Raw genomic sequence first — 23,414 nt, 5'->3', positions numbered from 1 at the left:
GCGAGGTTTCCGCCCGACAGCGACTCGTTACTATATAAAATAAGACCGCTTCACAGTGTAGTATATTCCTGTTTCTACACCGGCTATGCAGTGAATTTGGTCTCCAGTTCCCTCGCTGATGTCACACCAAAACATGGCGGCGTTTCACTTTGGGGCCTTCCAAAGAGAATGAGTTATTTACGATTGCTCCAAAACAGACTGATATTTTTGGAAATGACTGCCAGTTTCCTTTGCTTGAGCAATAAATACATAAAGGAAACTTGTTCGTGAAATATAGGCCAGCTAGACATTTTAAGGCCACATTGCCTAGCCCTCAGTCTTTCTAGCAATCTCTCTAGCGACATTTCTCTTTTTGCGATTAAAAACTAACGAGGCCGCTTCTCATTTATTGATGGTAAAAGGCCACGCGCGGGCCTCAGAATTAGTGCGACAGGGCTGTAGAGAGAAAGAGAAAGAGAGAGAGAGAGAGAGAGAGAGAGAAAATAAGCAGCCAGAGCACGAAAAGGTGAACACAATATGAGTGAAGATGTACTCGTGAGTTATGGATGGGCCGGGTTCATTTGACTAAATGATCGACTCGAACCGGACGGCTGCAAAACCTTTTTTTAATGGACTGGTTGGTGTCTTAAAATCTACTGAACTGTGTGTTGTTGTTTTTTTTACTTTGCAGCAGAACGAGTTGCTGAATGATCATCGCTGGCTGGCGTGCCGCGCTCATCCATTATTTACACCCATTGACCACATTGTGTACATCTGAGACCCGGGGCTCTATATTCTCCTCAAGTGGACACAAATTGGACGCAAGCTATGATATTCTCTCGGTTTGTTGTTGATGTTGTTTTTTTAACGGGGCGAGTACCTCGATGGGCTGCGGGTCGTTGAGGTGGTCGCTCAGGTCCATCAGAATCTGCGGCATCCAGGTGGGTACGTCGTACGGACTGGACAGGATGCACGCGCTCAGGCCCAGCACTCCCGCGTGGCGACGCACCAAATCTGCAAAGACACAAGCAAAATGGCCGTCACCTTTTGTGAAGGACGTTGATGGGTTTTGTAATTTGAGGAGTGAAATGACAGCGGTTCACAAGACTAATCAACACTTTTTTTTTGATGACTTAAGTATTTTGTTGTCATTGGATATTGTCATTTATTAATTAAATCATGTTTTTTGGTGCAATTTTATTTATTTATTAATTCAGTTTGCACCATCTTAGATGATCATAAGAATAATCATGTATTTGTCACGTATTTTGTGATTTTTAGTACTTTTTAATAGCTTTGTCGTCACTGAATAGTATAATTTATATAAAAAATAATATTAAAATAGAAATATTTGTGGAATTTCTTTTGTCATTGCATAATTCTTTTGTTTTTACTCAATGTATCTATTTCATGGGCTAATCGTATTTTTTTTGTATATTTGTTTTAGCTACTTGGTAGAATAAATCTGTGCACAATGTAAATTTTAGTAAAGGAGTCTGCTATTACTATTCTTTGTTGTTCATACTTTTCTTGATTTACAATTTTGCATTATCACTTATTTTCTACTCACTTTTTCATTTTTATTTAGAATGTGACATTCCATTTTTTCCTATAATGTACAGCTGTAAATAGAATTATTTTGCTTTTCTAATTGTAGTATTTGTAATTATTAACAGTTTTAACTGCTGTTTTACTTTCTATAATCTAAAACTATTTGTTAAAATTATTTGTTCCTTCAAATTGAATTGTTCCTCATGTAGGGCACTCCGGTTTCCTCCCACATCCCAAAAACTTGCATTAATGGAAGACTCTAAATTGCCCGTAGGTGTGAATGTGAGTGCAAATGGTTGTTTGTTTCTATGTGCCCTGCGATTGGCTGGCGACCAGTTCGGGGTGTACCCCGTCTCCTGCCCGAAGATAGCTGGGATCGGCTCCAGCACGCCCGCGACCCTTGCCATGACATCACTATATGGAGCAGAGGTCACCAACATGGTGTTCTAAAAATAGCTCACCAGTGATGGGAAATTGTGATTTCCTAGGAATGTTGCTGAAGTGATCATTTGAAAAGGTAAAAACACCTGGTGTCCCCCCTCAAACGCCTCCAGTCGGTCCAGTCCTCTTGACTGGAACGCGTATGAGGGAGCACATAACTGGCTTCCCTTCACTGGACTCATTGTTTATTTTTAAAACACGCCTTAAAACTCATTTATATTCCTTACATTCTCTGCCCTTGTTTTAGTGTCGTATTTCTTTTCTTTTTTTTTTTTTTTTTTTTTAAACTTTGTTGTTGATTTGAAATGATGCTGTTCAATTGTCTTGTTCTTAGTTCCTTTTGTATTTATGTACAGCACTTTTGTTGCAGTTGAGGTTGATTTTAAAGTTCTCTATAAATAAAAATGTGTAACAAACTGGTAGTCCTTTGTCTTAATCGGTACCCAAGAAGTAGCTCTCAGTTTGAAAAAGCTTGGAGACCCCACATATTGAGGGTCCTCCAAGCTTGTGTGTGAACTGGGTACCTGATATTTGTGTGTGTGTGTGTGTTTGTACCCGTGGAAGCCAGCTCTCCTCTGGCCTTGGTTAGTAACGTGTGACTCAGCGTCTGCAGTTGAGTCTGCAGACTGCGGTCCAGAGGGAAGAAGTGGCACTGCAGCAAACCACTCAGGGTGGTGCCCGCCATGTCCCTCACCTAGACACAAGACAGAGGCCATTAGGAGGCAGGTTTAGGAAGGAAAAGGCATCAAGTATTTAGTTTTAAAAAAAAAAAAAAAAAAAAAAAAAAAAAAAAAAAAAGGTTGTAGGGGGTGATTCAGCTGCACAACTCCTTTTGCAGACATTATGAAGAAGCACCGCCGAGAGGTGGAACTTGACAACACACTATCTTCAAGGATAAGGTAATCGGGACATTCATAATGAAAACTGTGCCAAACAAATCGAGCGAGTGACTCAGTGTGGCGACCCCTGATGGGACAAGCCCAACACCAACAACATAATGAAATGATAATGAGATGTGGCTCATTACTTTTTATAAGAGAATAACCTCCAAAGGTGAAAACAGTCCATTTAGTGGTGGACTTTTAAGTAGGACTGGGCAATATGGCCTGAAAATAAAATACAAAGTTGTGCCTTGAGATATGAGCTTAATTCGTGCTGTGACCACACCGGTAACTAAAGAGTCAAAACACTTCCCCTATTGAAATTCATTCAAAAGCCATGAATACATTTCAGCCTCCCAAAATGTTTAGTGAAATGTGTTTTTTAATAACAATATATAAAAACATACAGCAAGACATACACTGACAATACACTGTGAAGAATTAAACAGTTTTTGCTTCACTTCAAATGGAGATTGTGCTGCTCCTTCTGGTTTGCGCATCTTGACACCCGGAGGCAGTATAAAGGCCTTTTCACACTGTACTTGGTTTTCTTGGTGCTCATCGTGGGGCAAGGTGAAGGGGCGACTGCTTGCCCATATTTGGAAGTGCAAGATTAGCGGCCTACCGGGAAGTAGCGCGGATGCTTTTCCCGCTCGTCTATTGCTGTTAGCACTCTGAAATCAACACTGTGGCGCCTTAGCAGCACATACACAATGTATGGGCTAGTTGATGTGGGAAAATACCTTAATACAGACTTAAGGATACACTTGGAGACTGTCACTTAGCATTCCACAGTATTAGTTGTTCTTCGCGGACGATAAAGAATATATGCCTGTGAGAATTGTTGTATTATCAGTGTACTTGTGTTGTGTCGTTTTGCATTCTTTGTTCGCATTAAGGGAAATGGAGTTTCCGAAAGGCAAATTGTCAAATATCCGTTGCTTAATATAGACTGGGATGATTTTAATGTGACAGAGATAAACACATTGTCCAGTCATTCAACATTTGAAATAACATTGATTTTACTGCTTTCAATAACTCAAAACCCTGTCGCATTATATAAGCAATTGGTCATCTCCGTGTGAAGATGCTTAAAATTAGAACGTGTACAAAACAACACGGTGTGCTCGCTACCGTCCCAAGAACAAAATAAGTCATTTTTCTTTCTTTTTTAAATTAATGTCACCTCAAGCTGCTCGTCCAGCAGCAGACGCATCACCAGCTTGCGGACTCGTTGCACCTCGACGGGCACGCTGAGCAGTGTGAATAAGTTGGAGAACACAGTAATCTGCAGGTAGGTCAGCACCGAGTAGCGCGCGTGCCACGACTTGCTGCCGGCCATCTGTAAGGACACGCGTGAACGCGCAGGTTAGCGCTCGCGTAGCCACGCCGCGTCCGTATCTGCCGCAGATCGTCTTGTATGTTCATGTAGACCACCTTCAAATGTCAAAGGACGGTAATATGTGGGAGCGTGAAGAATGAGGCCGTCCTCGGCGGCTACATGACGCATAATTCCAAATCTTGTCAGACGGAATAATGTATTCGGCTTCATACATGATCACGCGTAAGAGGGTGGACGGGAGCGGACGTTTGTGTTTTGTGACATTGCGTGAAAATGGCAAAACATCAAAATCAGAGGTCATAAAATTTCAATCACTGGTACATGATTATTATGCTGGGGTCACTTTCCTATCTGTACGGTGACTATATAGCAAGTTGGCATCTAAACAACTTGAAGAACAGCAAAGCTAGAGGTCAAAATCTAAAATAAATGGTGTAAATTACCCTTTTTTAAAGAGCATTTCGTTATTTTTACGCTAGATGTCACTTTCTTATCTTAAGGCCTATGGTGAATATGTAACAAATTAGCATTGGTGAACATTAAATGATTGTAAAGCTAAAAAAAAAAAAAAAACGGGGGGGTGTAAAGGGGTCATTTTTGGGGAGCTGAAATGCTCAATATTACTACCTGTAGGGTTAATATATCGCAAGTTAGCATTGTTCAGCATTTAAAAAACATTGAACAGCAGCAAAGCTAGAAGTCTTGAACTAAAAAAAATAGGATTACATAACCCCTTTGAAGAGCATTACAACTAGATTATTATTACGCTAGATGTCACATTCCGATCTGGACAGTGAAGATACAGCAAGTTAGCATCTAAAATACTTTAACAGAAAAGCTAGACGTCATAAACTAAAAAAGATTTTTCTGCTAAACCTTGAAGCACAGTACAGTGTTAAAGTACAGTTAATCTTTAAGAACGCTTTCTTTTTAGACAGTTATTTGAGTGCAATTTTTATTTAACTTATATGCAATACATTTTAAACGATTCTCTAAGTACATTGTCTTTTTCCTGTGCACAGTGTTAATGCTCAAACAGTGCATAATGTTGCAGTGGATTACAATAATAAATATACTTTTTAGGAACCCCATTACGGTGGTCTTTGGTATATCAGTGGTGGCATTTTGCTCTACTGCATAAAATGGCTGCCATTCCTTAATGGTAAATGCCATACCTTTCGTGAAACAAATCAAACTAAAAGTCTACACATCAGTGGCATTTTGATTGGTGTATAAAGGCAAATGTATATAAAAAAAAAAAAAAAAAAAAAAACACTATGTTGTGCGTGTGAGTGACCTCTTCCAGGGCTGCCAAGACGAGAGGGATGTGTTGGGGATAGAGCACGCCCTGGGACATCAGGGAGAGGCATGTGCGAGCGTCCTGTTTCATCTCATCATAACTCTCATCAATCTCCACCGGGGCAATCTGCGAGAGCGGTGCGAGAGAGAAAAAGAGGGCGACGGCGAGAATGAGAGAGAGGTGGGGAAAGGTAGGGCGACAGCAGGGAGGCAGCGCTGTGAGTAAATGAAGAGAGAAATGGAGTCTAATGGCCAAGTAAGATGGAGTGGGTAATAACGTTGCACTGGGACTCTCTATGTGTGTGTGTGTGTGTGTGTGTGTGTGTGTGTGTGTGTGTGTGTGTGTGTGTGTGTGTGTGTGTGTGTGTGTGCGTGCGTGCGTGCGTGCGCGCATGCTTGCCTTGAAGAGCAGAGGCAGGAGTTGAAGTTGCTGGCGTAACAGGTGTAGTGAAGGTCCGCCCGGCGCTCGCCAGAAGCCATTTCAAGACTAGAAAAATTAAAAATATATATATTTTAAAAAATGGAAAGAAAATCACACACGCACAACATAAAAAGCTAGTTCATAAAATAAACCTGCCAGGGTGACCTCACTGTGACGCTTTCATACATTTCAGATTTAATGAGCTCACATTTTTATTTTAAAGCAATACTTGAAAAAGCTAATGTATTAATATCATCAATCATAATAATACAAATTGAAAAATCTTACTGGACTTTATAATACAATTAAATATGATATAAAAACAATATTTTTGCATTAAGTGAATATATTCTTTGAGTGGTACATTATAAACAATGATATAATTAATATAATTAAGAAAATAATATTTAATATTGTTAGTATTGAATTACATAAAAGTAATACAAATTAAAACATGACATTTTGTTTAATGCAATACAAATTTTAAACGGCAACACGATTTATTAAATAAATTAATTCATATTATGACATCAAATGTATTTTTTGACAGACACCGTGTAAATATAATGAATCTGATTTAATCTGCAATATGCAAACTGTATCGGGTCCAGGGACAAAATACAACCGTCTGAACTTACATTATGCTTCATTTCATCACGGACGCAAGCTAACCCAGACAAAATGGAGGCAAAGGACCAAAAGGGTGGTTTGAACCTTTTTTTTTATTTTTTATTTTTTTTTAATGTAGCCTATTTTTGTAGTGAGCATGACTAATACATTCTAATGCACACTGCAGCACTTTGTGACCAGGAACACGGGCTAAAATTAGACCTGTGACATCTTTTTGTAAGCTCCCCACCTGACCACCTTTTAGAGTGTTCTTCCCCCCCCCGCTCAATTCACTACATTTCTTTCCCTAGCTTTGCAAGAAGCGGGCAAAATCAGCATTCTGACCCGTCTTGAGCAGCTTGACAGCCTGGGTGCGCTCGTCGGTGGTCTCGGGGGCGTTCTCCTCGTGCACGTGGTTGTGGATCTCCGCCTCGGACGTGAGGGGCTTGAGCCGCTCCAGCACCCGGGTGACGAAGTCGGCCACGTGAGGGGAGGAGGTGGACTGCGTGTGGGGCAGGGCCACGTCCATCATGAAGATGTAGGTCAGGACACTGGAGGGGGGGAAAGAAAGAGAGAACAAGTTCAGACACATCAAGAATTGGCTTACAGCTCAAACCGTTGGCAGATAATGAACAATTGTCAAAATTGATGTGAAACTAAACATAAATCAAAGAATTACACGTGCATTTCAAACGACGATAACTTTGTCTGCTAGCTTAATGCTAACACAGGATGCAAAACGCCAAAGACTACAGTAGATTACCACGATAAGTACAGTATAGTGTTTGTCTGCGGGAGGTACCTGCCGATGCGCTCGCGTACGTTCTTGTACACCTGCGTGAGTTTGGGTTCCAGGTAAGCGAGGAGCCTGTGCAGGAGTTCCGACACTCGCCACTGCTGCTGGGCCAGGCCCCCTTGGAGCACGTACAGCAAACTGACGCGCAGACCGCCAGCGTTGTTACTAAGTGGCAATTTTGAGATGACGTGAAGACGAGAACGAGTACCTGGCGTCTCGGAATGAGCTTCCCTCGCCGACGAGCGGCGTCTCCATCAGCAGTTCCAACAGCCAGTGGAGCTTCCGGGGGTCGCGACCCTCCTATTGGACAACAAACATCTTTTGGGATTACACTAGCATTTTCATATGGGCCAATGCAGTAATGCCGTTACCACTCCAGTCCTGCATGTGTCAGTAATTAATGCTCATTTCAAAACCTAATCTAAAACCGTAATCCTGTCTTCAAACCTTTGTTTGAAACCGTGTTTTGAGACCCGAAACCCTAAATTTGAAAGCCAGACCCAAACTTGAAACACTAGTTTGAAAACACTTAACCCTGGCTTGAAACCCTACTTTGAAACACAAGCACTGGCATGAAAGGCAAATTTTGAACCCCAAATCCTTGTTTGAATTCCTAATTTGAAAACATAACTACATCTTGAAACCTTAATTCTAACCCTAGTCCAGGTTTGAAACCCCTACACTAATTTCAAACACCAATTTGACGCCCTAACAGTTGTTCAAAACCCTAACAAAGGCTTGAAACTAATTTGAAACCTGAGCATTGGACAATTGTTCCACCAAGCTGTTGAATCAGGTGCCCCAATGCAAGTGGACTGTAACAGCAAATGTGCACCTTTACTAATTCCTCTGAAAATTACAGTCTACTGTAAAGATTTTTTAGCCATCTGATGACATATGCACCTGAACTTGCTCCTCGTGAAAAGAAATTTAACTTTTCATGTAAGTCGGTTCAATAAACATAAACGTAAATGAAATTATATTTCAGGGAATACGTGTATCCCTCTACATCTTTGTCGGCGCCCCACAAACAACGTCACAAAATCCAATTTCCAATTAGACCAGATGGATTTCTTTTAATGGCGTTTTTCACCACATCAAATAAAGAAATTTGTGCGTCGTGCGGAAGCGGACTCACGCATGCGGTAGCAACGCAGGTGCCCCAGTCGGTGTAGGTTTCCACCGTGACGTTACTCAACGCCATCCTGATCAGCGGGCACAAAACCCGCCATAACTTGTCCACCTGCACACAAAAACACATCAATAATATTGAGGTTTCTTTGCAAATGGAGAAATTATTATTTACAGTGGAAACCTTGACTTATGAGTTTTATTTATTCCTTGACCACGCTCGAAACTCAGTTTACTTGTTTACCAAACCAATTTCCCCCTTTGAAATAAAATGGAATCGTAATTGTCTAGAAGATGCCACAAAATTGCAGCAAAGCACTACTTAAGTCTAAATAAAACTCAACTAACTTCAACATACTTAATTGATAGCTGCCTTATAAACGTTTTACCAATAGAGGGTGCTAAAAGACTGTAACACGGTCATAGGGACTTGCGCTGGTTTACTTGTCGATGTTACGTTCAATAAAAGGTCAAATTGATGTTTAATTTTAATCTATTTCGTTAGTCATTTATACTTATTTCACATTTTAAACTTATAAAATTAAACTATAGTTATTCCCTATAAAGTCCATTATTTCTGTCAATCTCTTTTGATGTCTGGAACGGATTACTTGGATTTACATTTCTATGGGAACTACTGTTTTGGTTTTCGTAAGATTCGGCGAAAACCGAAATTTTTTTTTTCGTAAGATTCGACGAAAACCGAGGTTCAACTGTACACACACATATAATGTACTAGTGTGCGTCGTGCCTTGCTGAAACTCCACAGTTTGCTGCCTCTGATAAGCCCGGCGGCGATCTCGCACACGCAACGCTGCGAGCTCTCGTGCGGGTCGGCGGCCAGCTGCTCCAAGTGCGGCCACAGCAGAGGCAGGAAGATGTCGCCGTAGTTGCGAAAAAGGCCCTGTTGAACAAAGCGCCCAGCGCAGGTCACTCGGGCTCGGGGCCGCGCCGGGCCTCGCCCAATGTACGAGTCGCACCTTAAAGAGACAGAAGCGACGTGGGTTGAAGCTGTCTTTTCCTTTGCGCTCCTCCAAAGAGAGGAACTCCATGAGCTGCTCGATGAACTCGGGGTCGGAGAAATATTCAAAGATTATTTTTTCTGCCTAAAGAAACAACAACAACAACATACGAGTGAGACATTGCTTCTGCTGTGTGTGTCTGTGTCTGTGTGTGTGTGTGTGTGCACCTCACTCATCTCCTCATACGGCAGATCATCTTTCAGCTTTTGAGGATCATAAATCATCATTTCTCTAAAAGGACGCAAAGAGAAGCTTTAATGTGATGTAAAATCTATCTATCTATATATTTTTTTTTTTTTCCAGTGTTGTTACAGTGTTATTTTATATTGGGTACAGTGTCTTAGAGTTGCCAAGAAGGTGGCTATAAAAATGTATTAGTATTTTTAGGTTTTTCATCCAGTCAAACTAGTTTATTTATTTAAAAAAAAGATCTAAAACATAGCTGGAATTTTTTTTTGTTTTTAGCAATAATAATTGTACAACAAATACTCCATTTGCTCAAATATTTATCGAATTTTTTTTATATTGTATTTTTTCATTATAATAGTGGCGGTGTTAATACACAGTGTATGGTATCCTTGAGTGCAGAAAACGGCACCAAAAAGGACATATTACTGCAGTGTGGACCTAGTTAAAGGAAGATTTTGTTAATATGAACACAATATGAATGTCTTTGGTGCCTAAAGATAAATTAATTTTTACAATTTTCAATCTATTTATAGTTGTTTTTCCTATTTTTGAATCTGTCATTGTGCAGGGATGTATGGACGGTTTACATCCCTTGTCTAGATTAGAGCACACAGGAAGAAGACACGGACGAGGCGTTATCGTGTCTGGGGGATAAGGAGCGAGGATGAATGAATGGGAAAAAGTCCATTAGTCAGCAAGTTGCCCGCGTACGGGGACAGGAAGTACCGGCCCTCGACTTGTCTTATCTGGGCCAGGCTGTAAGTCATCCCGTCAGGCTAAGAAGATCTAGACCGGGCCATGCGGCGGCGCCCCCTCGTTAGTACCCCTGTCGCAGTTAAAAAGACATAAAAGAGTCCCCCACCTCCCACGGCAACACCGTGAGGGCTCCAATCAACGCCGCCAACGGTCGTTTCCTCCTCACCTCGGCCACGAGTAGTAGCCCACGTGCGTTTTCTCCACGTGCAGCTGCGAGTCCCACGCCCCCTCGCTGAGGGGCAGTTCGGCGCTGCGGTACTGCAGCCAGCGGTTGGCCTGGCGGTCCCCGGCCCACACGCCCTCCGGGTCCAGCACGCCGCCTGCATCCACACAATCATGAATCTGTTGCAGCCCAAACCAAGAATTGTATAAAACATTAGAGAATGTAAAGAGAGAAACTGGTTTGATAAAGTGTAATTACGGCATGTACTGTAGTGTTCGTGTGTTGGATGTGTGCCTTTAAGGGGCGTGGCCTAATGACTGACTTCAGGAGCTGGAGTCAGGTTTCTTCAGTGTGAGCGTCTGGGCGTGAGTTGTGGCCTACAGCAGCTCATTGGAAATGTTCTCATTTGTATTAGTGTGTTTGACTGTTTCTTCCGTTCAACCAACGGCTGAAAGTTCATCTGTGGCGGGCATTGTGGCGGGTGTTACTCGTACTCTACCACTTTATTAGGTACACCACGCAGCGAGCATGTGTATCTAACGTTCCGGTCAATGAGCACATTCTTTTCCTACTCACTAACGTCGGACGGCTTCACTGCTATTTTCTTTCGTGGTCTTTTGAGCTGTTTCAAGATACCGGCCGTTGCTGATATTGCCACCTGAGAGAAACAGAACATAACACTGTATATAAGCATTACAAAATATACTATAACGTGAACTACATATTGATACAAATGGTTAATAGTGTATTTAACAATGGGATATTCACAGGTCACCATTTGTGAATTCACAGATGTATTTTTTTCCTCTATGCAACCATATCTTAGCTATTCGCGGAAAAACTCACCATATGGCGACTATCGGAATATATTTGTGCTCTTTCTTCAAAGCACTGGTTAATAGGAAAGTAGTAATTGGTTCCCTCTTGTGGCATCTATATGCAATTACAAGTTCTTTAAGGAGCGGGGTGGATTACAATTTTTTGGTCTTGGTCCCTAACCGCTGTGAATCTTGGAATTTCACTGTTTATAGCATCCCAACAATTGGCATGTAATGACATGGAGAAGAGGGCGGACCGTGCGTATGGTGATGGAGTCGTGTATGAGGCTCTGCGTGAAGTAGAGGACGGCGTCCGGAGGCAGCGGGTGATCGTCCCTCAGCAAGAGAGACAGCAAGTCTGCGGCCGTGTGCTCAAACTTCCAGGGCCTGAATCACGATACGTGAAGTGAGAGTGGAGGACAAATATCAGTCTAAGCCTATGTCCAAAATCCTTCACTATTCACTATATAATGCACTATATAGTGCTGTTTTCATGTGTAGTAAGTGTAAAACGTTTCAGAACCACTGTGCTTTTTTTAAAAAACATTTTAGCATATACGGTATATGCATGTAACACTCACAGCTCTCGGTCTTCAAGGCAGTCCAACAGGTCATTAACAAGCTTCTCATATTTCCTGAAAAAGCAAAACATATTTTGTTATTGTAAATGAGACGTTTTTTCTATATCACTATGACAGATGAGGTATGACTTGCTACTTTATGTCTCCTACCGCGCATTAACAACATTTCTGATTCGCTGTCTTTGCAGCCCCTCCTGTAGCTCCTCAACAGATGGCGTCCTCAAAGTCTGCGACGGTGCCATTTGCTCGGCTATCTCCACGCAGCTCTCGGACACCTGAAGATAGGCGGGGGAGACAGACTTTAGTGTTACAAGGCACGGAGGAATGCAATCGCACGGAGGGTGGCTCACGGTGAAAAAGATGCCGACGGTGTCGTGCTGTCGGTGGATCCGGTCGACGATGTCGTCCAGGAGCTGGGCCACGGAGTGCTCGTCCACGGTCGCGGCGGGCGACAGTCCGCCGCGGACCAGCGCCGGCCACACGGCGCCCACGCAGTCCCAGTCGCGCAGGCTCGCCAGGCACACGCCGCTGTGCGCCGCCTGCAGGCAGTACAGGGCCCCCTGAAGGTGACGTGAGGGTTAAAATTAGGAAGTCTGCGAAATCTATGCCAAAACCTATAAAGGAATAAAAACATGATGAAATGAACGTAAAAAAAAATTTAACAGGTTTTTCAATCATGCTTTAATGCTTCAATTCAATTCATTGTGCTGCTCCTTCTTGTGTGCCTGCATTGGCCACTAAAGGGGAGTATAATATAGTCATAAACACAAACAGAGAAGAGCAGCCACTATTCTCAGTGACTCAACAAGCTGCAATAATATTAGTATATATTGTATATTCTTTTTTTTTTTTTTTTTTTTTAACAGAGGATAAAGAAGATATGCCTGTGAGTATTGTGATATTGTCTGTCCACCTGTGCTGCTTCACAGTTTGTGTTCAAATATCAATTCTGACTATCGATGCTAATTGTTAGCCTTTCAATGGCATTTTCCATTTTGTTAGCTTTAAGCTAGTGGGGGCATTTTTCAGGCAAAGTTGTTTGGTTGTTTCAAATGAATGGCGGCACGTACTGTATCGCCACCTGTAGTAGTGTGTCAGTGTGAGTGTTACCTTGAATTGCTGCTGTGTGCCGGCGGTGTGTTGCGGTGAGATCAGTTGCACAATTCGAGGAATCAGGTCCCGGTAGGAGAAGCTGTACGTTGCCAGCGCAGTGGTCAGCACATTCTGGGCCCTGCTACGCACCTGCACGGGAAACAAATGATTGATTCCATTTTGGAATAAGGCTACAACATTATGTGTGAAGCGCTGTGAGCACTTTCCAGATGGATTGTGTATGTGTGTGTGGGTGCGCAAGCGTGCGTGGAGGTTGTACCTGACTATAAGTGCTGGTTGACAGCAGCAGCAGATCACACAGCAGCTCCTGGTGAACTTCTTTGTATTCCCTGCCCTCCAACACCAGTTTCCTCATCTTTTAATCAAATACTGAAGTTATAATAAGTATATTTTACCGTATACAACCTGGTGCAGTGATTCCCAATCATCAGGTGTGCTATGGGAAATCCAATATCACTTAGTTTGGTACGTTTTATTTACTACAAATAACGTTACTTCTCATCTTTGCGCAACTATCTAGTCCAGCGAAGTATAGTAAGAGGTAGAACAATTAAATGCTCTTCCGGTACCACTACACGTCATCATTACTCCAGCATATGCACGGCGCTGAACGACTAAAGCGATGAGGCGACTTCAAGCGTTAAACGTGGATGTGGCGCGCTAAAGTTGACGAATCGACAATCAACTCATCGACTAATCAGCTAATGGACAGTCGACTGAATTAGTCGACTATCAACTAGGTGACTAACAGATTAATGCACTGGTCGACTAATAGACTAATCGACTAGTGCATTCAACCCCTAGTATATTATTTCTGTGACGTTTTTGTTAGTGTGGCTTGTGATTTTTCTCATGTAAAATACCTCATGCTGTAGCAAGACCCGATCGATGAGCAGAGCACGAATGTGCTGCTTCTTCCCGTAAAGCTGTGGAGCAACAACAACACAAAAGCAAAACATTGGTTAATCATTAATTCATCGACATACGGCATTCCACGCCACGCCAGCTCACCCGGTTTTCCATCGACTTCTTGACCAGCGTGAAGCTCTTCCAGCGGGAGTCAAACTCCTTCTTGTGTGTGCCTCGGAAAAACAGGAGGTCACTGATGATCTGTAGTCACACGCAATCGAAGAGTCAGAACTTTGCTCAGCGAGCCACAGAGAAGAACATTTGAAGTTTCATAGTTGTCTGCCACAGCAGTCAATAGAAAGGCGAGCATCTCGGATCCTAACAGCTAAAAGGTAGAGTTTGAGTCTCCATGTATTTACATATAAATGGATGAAAAGAAATCTCAGTGTTGGCTGGTTCATCCAAGAATTGCCAAATTTAATGAAAATGGAAACAGGAGATACCGTTTTCAGAATCAGAATCAGTTTTGAATACATTGTGAGATCTTAAGTGAAGCGAGGTGGTGCTCTTGATATTTTATACTTTTTAAAATTTTAGATTTTGTATAGTAAATACATTACAAAAATAATTCCTATTGTTTTTCTTCTTTAAACTATAAATAAAATAAAAATAAACAAACATTTAGTACATAAAATATGTACAATGAAAATAAATTTCATATGACATTTATTTATTGATATATACTAATTGTTACTTTTAGTTTTCATCAAAAACACTACGTCAAAATGTGTTTGTGTCAAGAAATAAATACAAAAATAAAATTTTATATACAAGATCTGCTTTTCATTGGATGGGTACAGGAAGCAAAATTGGATATGACTTGATTTATTCTAGAAATCAGCTTTTTATATCTATATAAATCAACCAAAACATCTTGGGAACATCACTGTAAGTCCCACACAAAATGTGAAATTTGGGATATCATATAAAAAAACTTTGTAATAATTAAATACACGACAAAGGCATAATACAACTCAGTTCAGCATAGAACCAACTACAATATAAATCAAACATATCAGCCTTGGCGAAGGTAATAACAGAGTATCAAAGGCACCTTAATGATGACAAAGAGCGACTTGGTGTCATCCTCTGTGTGCTCCAGGATGTGATCTGATTGGTGGAAGAGGAGGCTCGCGTTATAGTAGCATGCAGGGAGTGTTTGTGTGTTGTGTGTGTGTGTGTGTGTGTGTGTGTGTGTGTGTGTGTGTGTGTGTGTTTACTTACGCAGCAGCAGCCTCATGGTGCGGCAGATGGACTCTCGGTAATTCTCGCGCGAATTATCTGTACCAGCACGGGTGTGACGAATGAGCGAACTGGTCACAAAGTGGCCGGAGGCGCTTGTGCGCTTTCTTACCGTACTCCACACCGATGTGCAGTTTGAACTCCCCCAAGTTCACCATGGAGGGCACTCTGCGGGCCAGGCAGAGGGTAAGAATCAAGCATTAAGGGTCTCCGTGTGTTTTTCTGTGCGCGTGTGTCCACAAGACTCACAGATCCGCTACGTGAGGTCCATCCAGGGGGGGCAACAGGCTGCCCGCCCCGAGGAGGCAGTGATGCATGATGGCGAGGCTCTGCAACAGCTCCTCCCTGTGAAACAAGACACGCATTACACCCCAGGAAATTGAAAACTAATGCACTACATATTGATACAAATGGTTAATAGTGGATTTAACAATGTGATATTTACTGTTTTTTTTTCAAATTTATTTTATTTTATTTTATTATTTATTTATTATTATTATTATTATTATTATTATTATTATATATATATATATTTATTTTTTTTTTTTTTTTTTTAAATCGGGGGGAAAATTAAACTTGGCGGTTCAAACTGACTCAGGACAATATCGTCCCTTCCTGAGAAACCAAAGGTAACACAACACTGGAATTGAGGAAGTTCCTAAATAGCAAATTGTGATTCAACCCATTAGTTAATTGATCAATCAATTGAAATTCAGACACTACAGTCCATCTCAAAACATAAAAACAGTTTCCACACCTGCTCATTGGCTGGTCTCCTGAGACGTGACCCCCGATTCGCTCCAGCTCAGGCTTGAGGAGGCGAGACAAGAGCTGGAAAACAAAGTTCTCCTCCTCTGGGCTCGGCACGTGCCAGCACAGACCCAAAGCGGCGATGTCGCCGGGTCGACCCCAGTCCTGGATCGAGAACCACAAACTGTAGGCGTTTTCCCACCAGGTAAGTAGATTTTTCTCATTTAGTGGTGAGGTTACGAGATACAGTACATCACTACAAGCAATATTTTGTACTCTCTGATCCTATTTTGACCCATGTTGAGAAGCATCGTATTTGGTTACAAATGCATCGGTGAGAATTATGACAAACATCAGACGCAGTATGATGGAATTTTACCTAATGATGTGTTTGAGTGACACAGTCTCTACAAATTCTTAAAGTGAGAGCGAGCTGAAAGAGTGAGAAAACAGCGAGTGAGCGAGCGAATCACCCACTCGTACGGGGAGGTCGTGGCAGAAGCCCCCCGCCGTGCTGCGGTACTCGGTGGGGTAGATGAGCGACAGCGAGCGCAGCGTGTGCTCCAGCAGGCCCGCGGCCAGCGCGTACGCCCGTTTGCAGCGCAGGCGCACGCACGTGCTCAGGACGCGCTCCACCTCGCCGCCGTACCTCAACAGCTGCTCGCCATCCACGCGGGTAACCTGAAACACAAACACACACACATCGCAGAGCAGTGAATTAAAATGGACGCAGTGCAGTAAGTCACAGCGTTTGGCTCGCTCTACTCCCACGAGTAATCAAATGTAACAGAGGAGGCATCAATACGTATACGGCTTAGGGACAAAGTGGCCTGATATTTACGAGCGCGTGGCGAACCGGGCGCCCGCTGCAAAAAATGTTGCGTGCTCATCATTTTTCATCAGCACTTCATCTTTTGCAAGCAATATCAGAAACTTTCAGCCGAGATGAAATATCAACTCTGTGCTGGCCCGAAAGCAACACGGTGGTCGAGGACGTCTGCTTCCCTCACACACACACGCGCACGCACACAACTTTGGTACCCCAGTATACTGTAACAGTGGACCGCCGCATACTTGCGGCTTGGCACCCGCAGATTCACCTATTTTCACCTACAGTATTATTATTTTTTTTTTTATTTGTGGGGAACTAATTCCGAGAAAGCTTATTGACCGTTTATCCCCACTAATTCAATAATTTTTGGGTTTTACTTTTTATTTTCCCCAGTTTTTTTCCCATAATTAACAGGTGTCAATTATCTTCGGATTTTCACTCGTCGCAGTCTATCCCCCGCGAATAGCGCGGCTCTTCTGTATAGCGTCTCACCTCGGACAGCAGCTGGAGGTTCCATAGCAGCTCTTTATCAAGCTCCTCTTCACTCTGGAGATCCTCATCTACACACACGCAAACACACACACACACGCACAATAAGATGATGATTTTTTTGTTTTTGTTGCCGAGTTTTGTATTTACAGATTATTCACCAGAAGCTGTTTAATCAAATGAATGGAGGGAGGCTGTACTTGCTCCTCATTAATAATTTGCATGAATATTTGTGGTCTTTCATGAATAATTACACGTTTTTCCCCTCCTGTTAAATTGACCCATTTAGTGTTTAAAACTAAATAAAAAAGGTTTTAAAGAAAAAAAAAGAGGCCCAATTCATTCAGTTAATAATAATAATATATATATATACACACACACACACACACACACACACACATTTTTGTATATATATCTGTATATATAACGGGGGGGAAAATGGGATATGACATTTTTGGGTCTTTGGTGAATAACTACGCATTTCTTTACCCTCCTGTTAAGCTCCCGTTAAACATTTAAAACTCAAGAAAATATATTTTTAAATATATACACATTGTGTCTCCATTTACCTGTAGGAATGGGAGGGTTGGGTTTTTGTATTCATCCTGTGGTTTTCTGTTTTTATATCCGTGTTTTTATATTTGTGAAACACTTTTTGCTGCATTCTTTATGTATGAAAAGTGGTATCCAAAATAAATGTTTCATTTGATTTAAAATGAAAAGGATAAAACTTCTATTGGCCTTTTTCTCCTTTTTATTATAAATTGGTATTTTTATTATTTATATACATTTACCCAGCAGTGACACAAGGAGCAGAAATGTATACACTTCCCCCTCCCAATATTTAACAAAAAAAAAAAACATTTTGATCAGAAAAAAAAATTGAACGAATCGTTCAGTAGTTATGGTATTACGTTGTTAATTTTTTTCCCGTGTTTGAATCGGGTGCAGTGGGTCATGTCATGAAACTGTTTTTGGTGCAGCAGAGTAAAAAACAGGAGGGTTAAAGCAAAGACTTGATTCACAGCCAGTGAGAGCTGTGGGGAGCTGTGTAATTAAAAAGCTGTAATTTAATTTATACACACAACACACACGCACACACATGATGTCCTACTGACTTTCAGTAATTTGGAAAATGAGGCTGCAGCAGTGAGGGACAAAGAGTCGGAGAGACTCGGCAGGATGACACTGAAAAGACAAACACACACACACACAAAGGCACATTGAGACACTCAAGAAATAAAGAAAAGAAACAAAACAGAAGGCAAATTGAAGTGAAATGACAATAATAACAAGAGTGGTAGTATGTATAGTGTACGTGATGACTACACACTAACACTCGCACTGACAAACAACCACTAACACACAAGCTAACACACACACACGCTCTAACACAGTCAGAGACACAAACATTCACACACACACACAATACATTAAAAGACACATGGACAATGACACTAATACACACACATCCACACTAATATTATCGGGTACGCTGTAACACACACCCACCCACCTTTGCGGCCGCTCTGCACATGTCAGCCACCATCCTGCCCGACACACAAGTCTCAAAGATGTTGGAGGTGGCAAAGTTGTACACCTTCTGCAGCGCTACCTAACAAAGTAAGACACAACAGCACAAGTGTCAGATGGTCCGCTCTGTCTGTCTGTGTGTGTGTGTGGTTTTTGTGTGCGAGTTACCATGTAGATGTGTGTGGCGCACTGCGTGAGGACGGTGCTGACGGTGGAGGACAGGCCCAGCTCCACCAGGCTCTCCAGCTGCGTCTGAGTGTCCGTCTCAGTGTCGTCGCGCGTCTGCTCCAGAGTGCTGCTTTCTATCACGGCGAAGCATCTGCGCACACAAAAGCACACCAGGCCGCGCCGATCATTTAAGACGCAAATTGTACAATTAACCAGTCTTTAACTTGATGTTACCTGTCCAGAAATTGCAGGACAAAGTCTTCAAACTCAGCTGAAGCAAAACACAACTCTTTCTCCATCTGAAAGGCAGGAAGAACAGCACACATTTGTCAAGAGTTCTGTTTTTGTTGCATTAATATTGCCGTTTTTCCTACAATTGGTCAATTTAAATGTACTGACTATTTTTTTTCTCATCTTATTGAAAATACAATAATAAAATGTTCTGTAAATAAAACAACTTTGTCGATTGTATTTTTTTAAAATAAATAAATAATCGGTTTAAGAAATGTTAATTACATTCTTTACATTCAGAAGTTTACATTGTCATTTATTTCTCTTCATTGATCTCTGGTCAATTTATTGTAAATCATAACACTAAACTATTTTACATATACATTTGACTTCATTAAATAATTGTTTTTTTTTCTCATCTTCTAATGACCTGGGCCGGCTGTCGGTTTTAAAAATCAAATATGGCCCTTGAGTACAAAAGAGTTAATAGGCGACGGTGTTACAGTAAGCCCTACTTAAGCTAAGCCCTACTACTAAACTGACGCCGTACCTCGGATAGATCGTCGCGTCGAGAGGGAGCTGACGAACAGTCGACCAAAGGCACCAGCGTGGTAAACGTGGTGATGAACTGGAATGTTATCTGAAAACAAACCCTGTAAGTCAACACAGCCTCATGTTACATGACCAAATAGCAAATGAATCCAACCCCGGCCCTCACCATGCACTTGCTGAAGTCGTTGGGGTCCACGCCCGGCAGCGAGCCCATGAGCAGGGGCAGCACGTGCGCGCGTCCCCGCGGGTAGCGCCCGCCGGGGGCCACCAGGCTCCGCGCCATGCCGATCATGCAGCTGAGCGTGGCGGTCAGGGTGTGCGGCTCCGTCAGGGTCTCCATCGCCGCGTACGTCCTGTGTAATGGGCGCACCAGTGAGGTGGAAGCATTGCGTTTGAGCGTACAAATATGTCGCCGGGATTGAAAAACGTACTTCTCGAGCACAGGTGGAATGGTCAGTTGCGGCGTGAGGAGAGCCAGGTTCTGTAGGGCAAAGGCGGCATCCGTACTGCCATTCTTACTGCACAGCAAATTATAACAGAGATTACCAATGAAAACAAATGACTACTAAGTTGTATTCAATTGTAGGTGATTTGTCAAGTTTTATTCCAGATCTGAGCCAAAATTTGTCAGTACCTGAACATGGCCAGCAGCGCGGCACCTGTGAGGCTGCGCGTGAACTCCCGCAGGTCCTCGTCGGTCAGTCGCTGACTTTCGGGCACCGCCGTGATCCAGCTGGGGACGGCGTGGCGTTCGCGATGCGCCCGACGGACCACGCTCGCCGGCAGACGTTGGAGCAGGCGCATGAGGCGAGACTGTGCGCGCACACACAATCGTTTAATTTGAACGTTATCGTCCAGAGGAACACTGCTTCCAAAAGTTGCGCACCTCATTATGTTGCTGAGAATGAGCTAAGTTCTTATAAATCATACATGAGGAAAAGCTAACGCTAGGTGTGTGTGTGTGTGCGCGCGCGTGTGCGTGTGTGTACAGCTGCTAACCTGCCAGCGACCGTGATTGGAGGGATGATAAAAGGAAGCGATGCTATTAAAGAGGCAGGTCAACTGTTTCTGCGCCGGGTTTCCTGGTCCACCCTGCACATCAAACGAAATCAGTGGCACTTCTTCAAGTTATGAGCTACACTGCCAGCTCTCCTTGTCCTTTCTCTGTTTTGTGGTGCAGTAGAGTTCTCCGCATCCTAAACACGGCGCTTTTGTCTGAAGGACGTTCCTCAACTCACGTCAACATAGTTCCTAGGCACCAAGATCCCACAGGATGGTGGCAAAGCACAAATTTTGCCTCAGTGAAACCACCTCAACTCACTTGAACACGGTTCCGAATCCTTAATGTAGGTGGAGGTATAGTGGTCACGTCTGACCAGCATCAATTCACATTGGTTTTCTCGCAGTGGAAGGACAATATCAGTTGGTTGGGCTATTGCATCACTAAGATGGTTTGCCATAAGTAAGTTACGACTTAATTTCAATGTCCATGCATCGCCTTTATCTGAACGTCGACCTCCCCAAGATGGCCGCCACGTAGCCACGTTGGTTAGCTGGGCTGCTACAGCACGCTGGTGTATCTAATCTTCAAATCTCCATTAGGTATGGTATATGGGTATATCATGTGGAGAGCAAATGTTATTACTGTGTTTTTATACTGTGCAATACTGTTAACTGTAATTTTTCTAATTAAAAAACATAAAAACTAATTCGGGTGTTTTTTTTTTTTTTAAACATATACAGAAAAATAATTTGGGTGTTTTTTTGGGGTGGCGGAGTGCTGGAAGAGATTATTTAGTTTTAATCCGGCGCCACGGTGGACGACTGGTTAGAGCGTCTGCCTCACAGTTCTGAGGACCGGGGTTCAATTCCCAGCCCCGCCTGTGTGGAGTTTGCATGTTCTCCCCGTGCCTGCGTGTGTTTTCTCCGGGTACTCCGGTTTCCTCCCACATCCCCAAAACATGCATGGTAGGTTAACTTGACAACTCTAAATTGCCCGTAGGTGTGAATGTGACTGTGGATGGTTGTTTGTTTATATGTGCCCTACGATTGGCTGGCAACCAGTTCAGGGTGTACCCCGCCTCCTGCCCGATGAGAGCTGGGATAGGCTCCAGCACTTCCGCGAGGATGAACAGCTCAGAGAATGGATGGATGGATAGTTTTAATCTGCATCAAATTGATATTTTGTATCACACACGGTGTACAGTATTCTACCGTTTCATTATTTTTCAAACATTGTACTTTTTAATGACATTTTTGTAAAATATTTGATAATGAATTTGAATTACCAGCAGGGCCGTGATCCACAACACCAGGTGCCCGATGTCGTAGGAGTTGGTAAGGTAGCGCAGCGCCACCATGTGGCTGACTCCCACGGGGAGGTTGAGACTGCGCAGGATCCTGGTGAAGATCTAAAAACACAAACGTCCTCCATTAGACTAAACTTGATGAAATGCAGTACGTGATTCTAGCAATTACTCACTGTGGGGACGTAAGAGGTCCAGTCCACATAGCCGATGTTGTCATTGGCGAGACGAGCGAACAGGTTCACCAAATGCTGCGAGAAAAATCCAAAACAAACGCTCAGAATTGGAGCCGTCCGACGAGAGGAGCCTAAACCACGTGCGTCATTGGAGATGACGGCATCATTTCGAGGAACATAAAAAGCGGCGCGATCCATCGCTCGAATAACATGGAAATATTTAAAAGGTCTTGTGGACTTATGAGGAATAAATGAGCATGAAAATCTGAACCAATCAGAATATTAATATTGCATTAGCACATGAATTACACAAGGGTGCACATGTTTTTATCTCACCCCTTCCCAGCTCGGCTGATTCTGCACTGACAACCAAAGATCCATCAATTCATCGAACCACAGCCTGAAAAGCAGACAAATAAACAACATTTTGTCAAATAAAGTGACGAGTTAGTATGAGGAGCAAGTGGGGCAGTCCCCCCCCCCCGTCCCGTCCCCCCCTTTCTCTTGCTTTCTCTGCTGTGTGGGGCGGTGGAACCTTCTGCCCCAAGTCGTCAAGAGTACAGCATAACAAGCGTGATTTGTGTATGTTTTTTGTTTTTTTTATTTTCTAGTGGCTTCAAATATTAGATAGCGAACATAACTTGTAAATGATATTTCTTGATTTATTTTAAATTGGGGCTTACATGATTGTGTCCCACAAATCTCACCTAGCAACAAGTGACCCAGAAAAAAGAAAATCGCAGAAATTCTGACGTAGTTAAAATTTGATTTGAAAAGCCATTGACAAAGGTATGCAAGCCTACCTACAGTATGTAGCTCTTGTAAAAATATTAAATACACACACGCACACACACACACACACACACTGGAAGTCCCATAAAATAAAGACCTGCCTCCCTCCAAACTGTCGACTGCGGAGCGGAACGGAAAAAAGAGAGTATTAAAAGTGATGTACTACAGGAAGCCCGTCCAAGACTCGGCGCATACAAATGTCTCTTGAAAGGCCAAAGACGGTGAAGAAAAGCACTGAGAGCGCCTGTTGCCACTGCGAGCTGGCACGAAACCGGGCTGCCGGGGGGTGGGGGGGGGGGACGGTTCAAGCTTTTCCACAGAAGTCCAGCTGTTGGCCCGACG

At 42.8% G+C, this 23,414-nt stretch overlaps 1 protein-coding gene across 1 annotated transcript in view; it reads right to left on the bottom strand.

The window, feature by feature from the left end:
* LOC133418241 (proteasome activator complex subunit 4B-like) overlaps window positions 1-23,414 on the bottom strand; it is a 30,749-nt gene that overhangs the window by 2,512 nt on the left and 4,823 nt on the right. The window contains 42 exon segments of the mRNA XM_061706720.1: window positions 860-993; window positions 2,527-2,665; window positions 4,039-4,194; window positions 5,492-5,620; window positions 5,894-5,926; window positions 5,928-5,980; window positions 6,869-7,074; window positions 7,326-7,457; window positions 7,528-7,619; window positions 8,458-8,562; window positions 9,202-9,354; window positions 9,431-9,556; window positions 9,640-9,703; window positions 10,584-10,737; window positions 11,157-11,238; window positions 11,656-11,785; window positions 11,980-12,033; window positions 12,130-12,254; window positions 12,330-12,539; window positions 13,090-13,221; window positions 13,352-13,447; window positions 13,956-14,018; window positions 14,104-14,202; window positions 15,056-15,111; window positions 15,226-15,282; window positions 15,356-15,411; window positions 15,493-15,588; window positions 16,001-16,158; window positions 16,471-16,674; window positions 17,318-17,385; window positions 18,433-18,502; window positions 18,831-18,929; window positions 19,016-19,166; window positions 19,250-19,314; window positions 19,797-19,886; window positions 19,965-20,151; window positions 20,230-20,316; window positions 20,433-20,611; window positions 20,798-20,890; window positions 22,087-22,209; window positions 22,281-22,355; window positions 22,617-22,680. Of these exon segments, the coding sequence (XP_061562704.1) occupies window positions 860-993; window positions 2,527-2,665; window positions 4,039-4,194; window positions 5,492-5,620; window positions 5,894-5,926; window positions 5,928-5,980; window positions 6,869-7,074; window positions 7,326-7,457; window positions 7,528-7,619; window positions 8,458-8,562; window positions 9,202-9,354; window positions 9,431-9,556; window positions 9,640-9,703; window positions 10,584-10,737; window positions 11,157-11,238; window positions 11,656-11,785; window positions 11,980-12,033; window positions 12,130-12,254; window positions 12,330-12,539; window positions 13,090-13,221; window positions 13,352-13,447; window positions 13,956-14,018; window positions 14,104-14,202; window positions 15,056-15,111; window positions 15,226-15,282; window positions 15,356-15,411; window positions 15,493-15,588; window positions 16,001-16,158; window positions 16,471-16,674; window positions 17,318-17,385; window positions 18,433-18,502; window positions 18,831-18,929; window positions 19,016-19,166; window positions 19,250-19,314; window positions 19,797-19,886; window positions 19,965-20,151; window positions 20,230-20,316; window positions 20,433-20,611; window positions 20,798-20,890; window positions 22,087-22,209; window positions 22,281-22,355; window positions 22,617-22,680 (4,645 nt within the window).

This window comes from Phycodurus eques, chromosome 19, assembly GCF_024500275.1.
Source record: "Phycodurus eques isolate BA_2022a chromosome 19, UOR_Pequ_1.1, whole genome shotgun sequence".
Taxonomy (NCBI): domain Eukaryota; kingdom Metazoa; phylum Chordata; class Actinopteri; order Syngnathiformes; family Syngnathidae; genus Phycodurus; species Phycodurus eques.
This window is presented reverse-complemented; position numbering and strand designations above follow the sequence as displayed.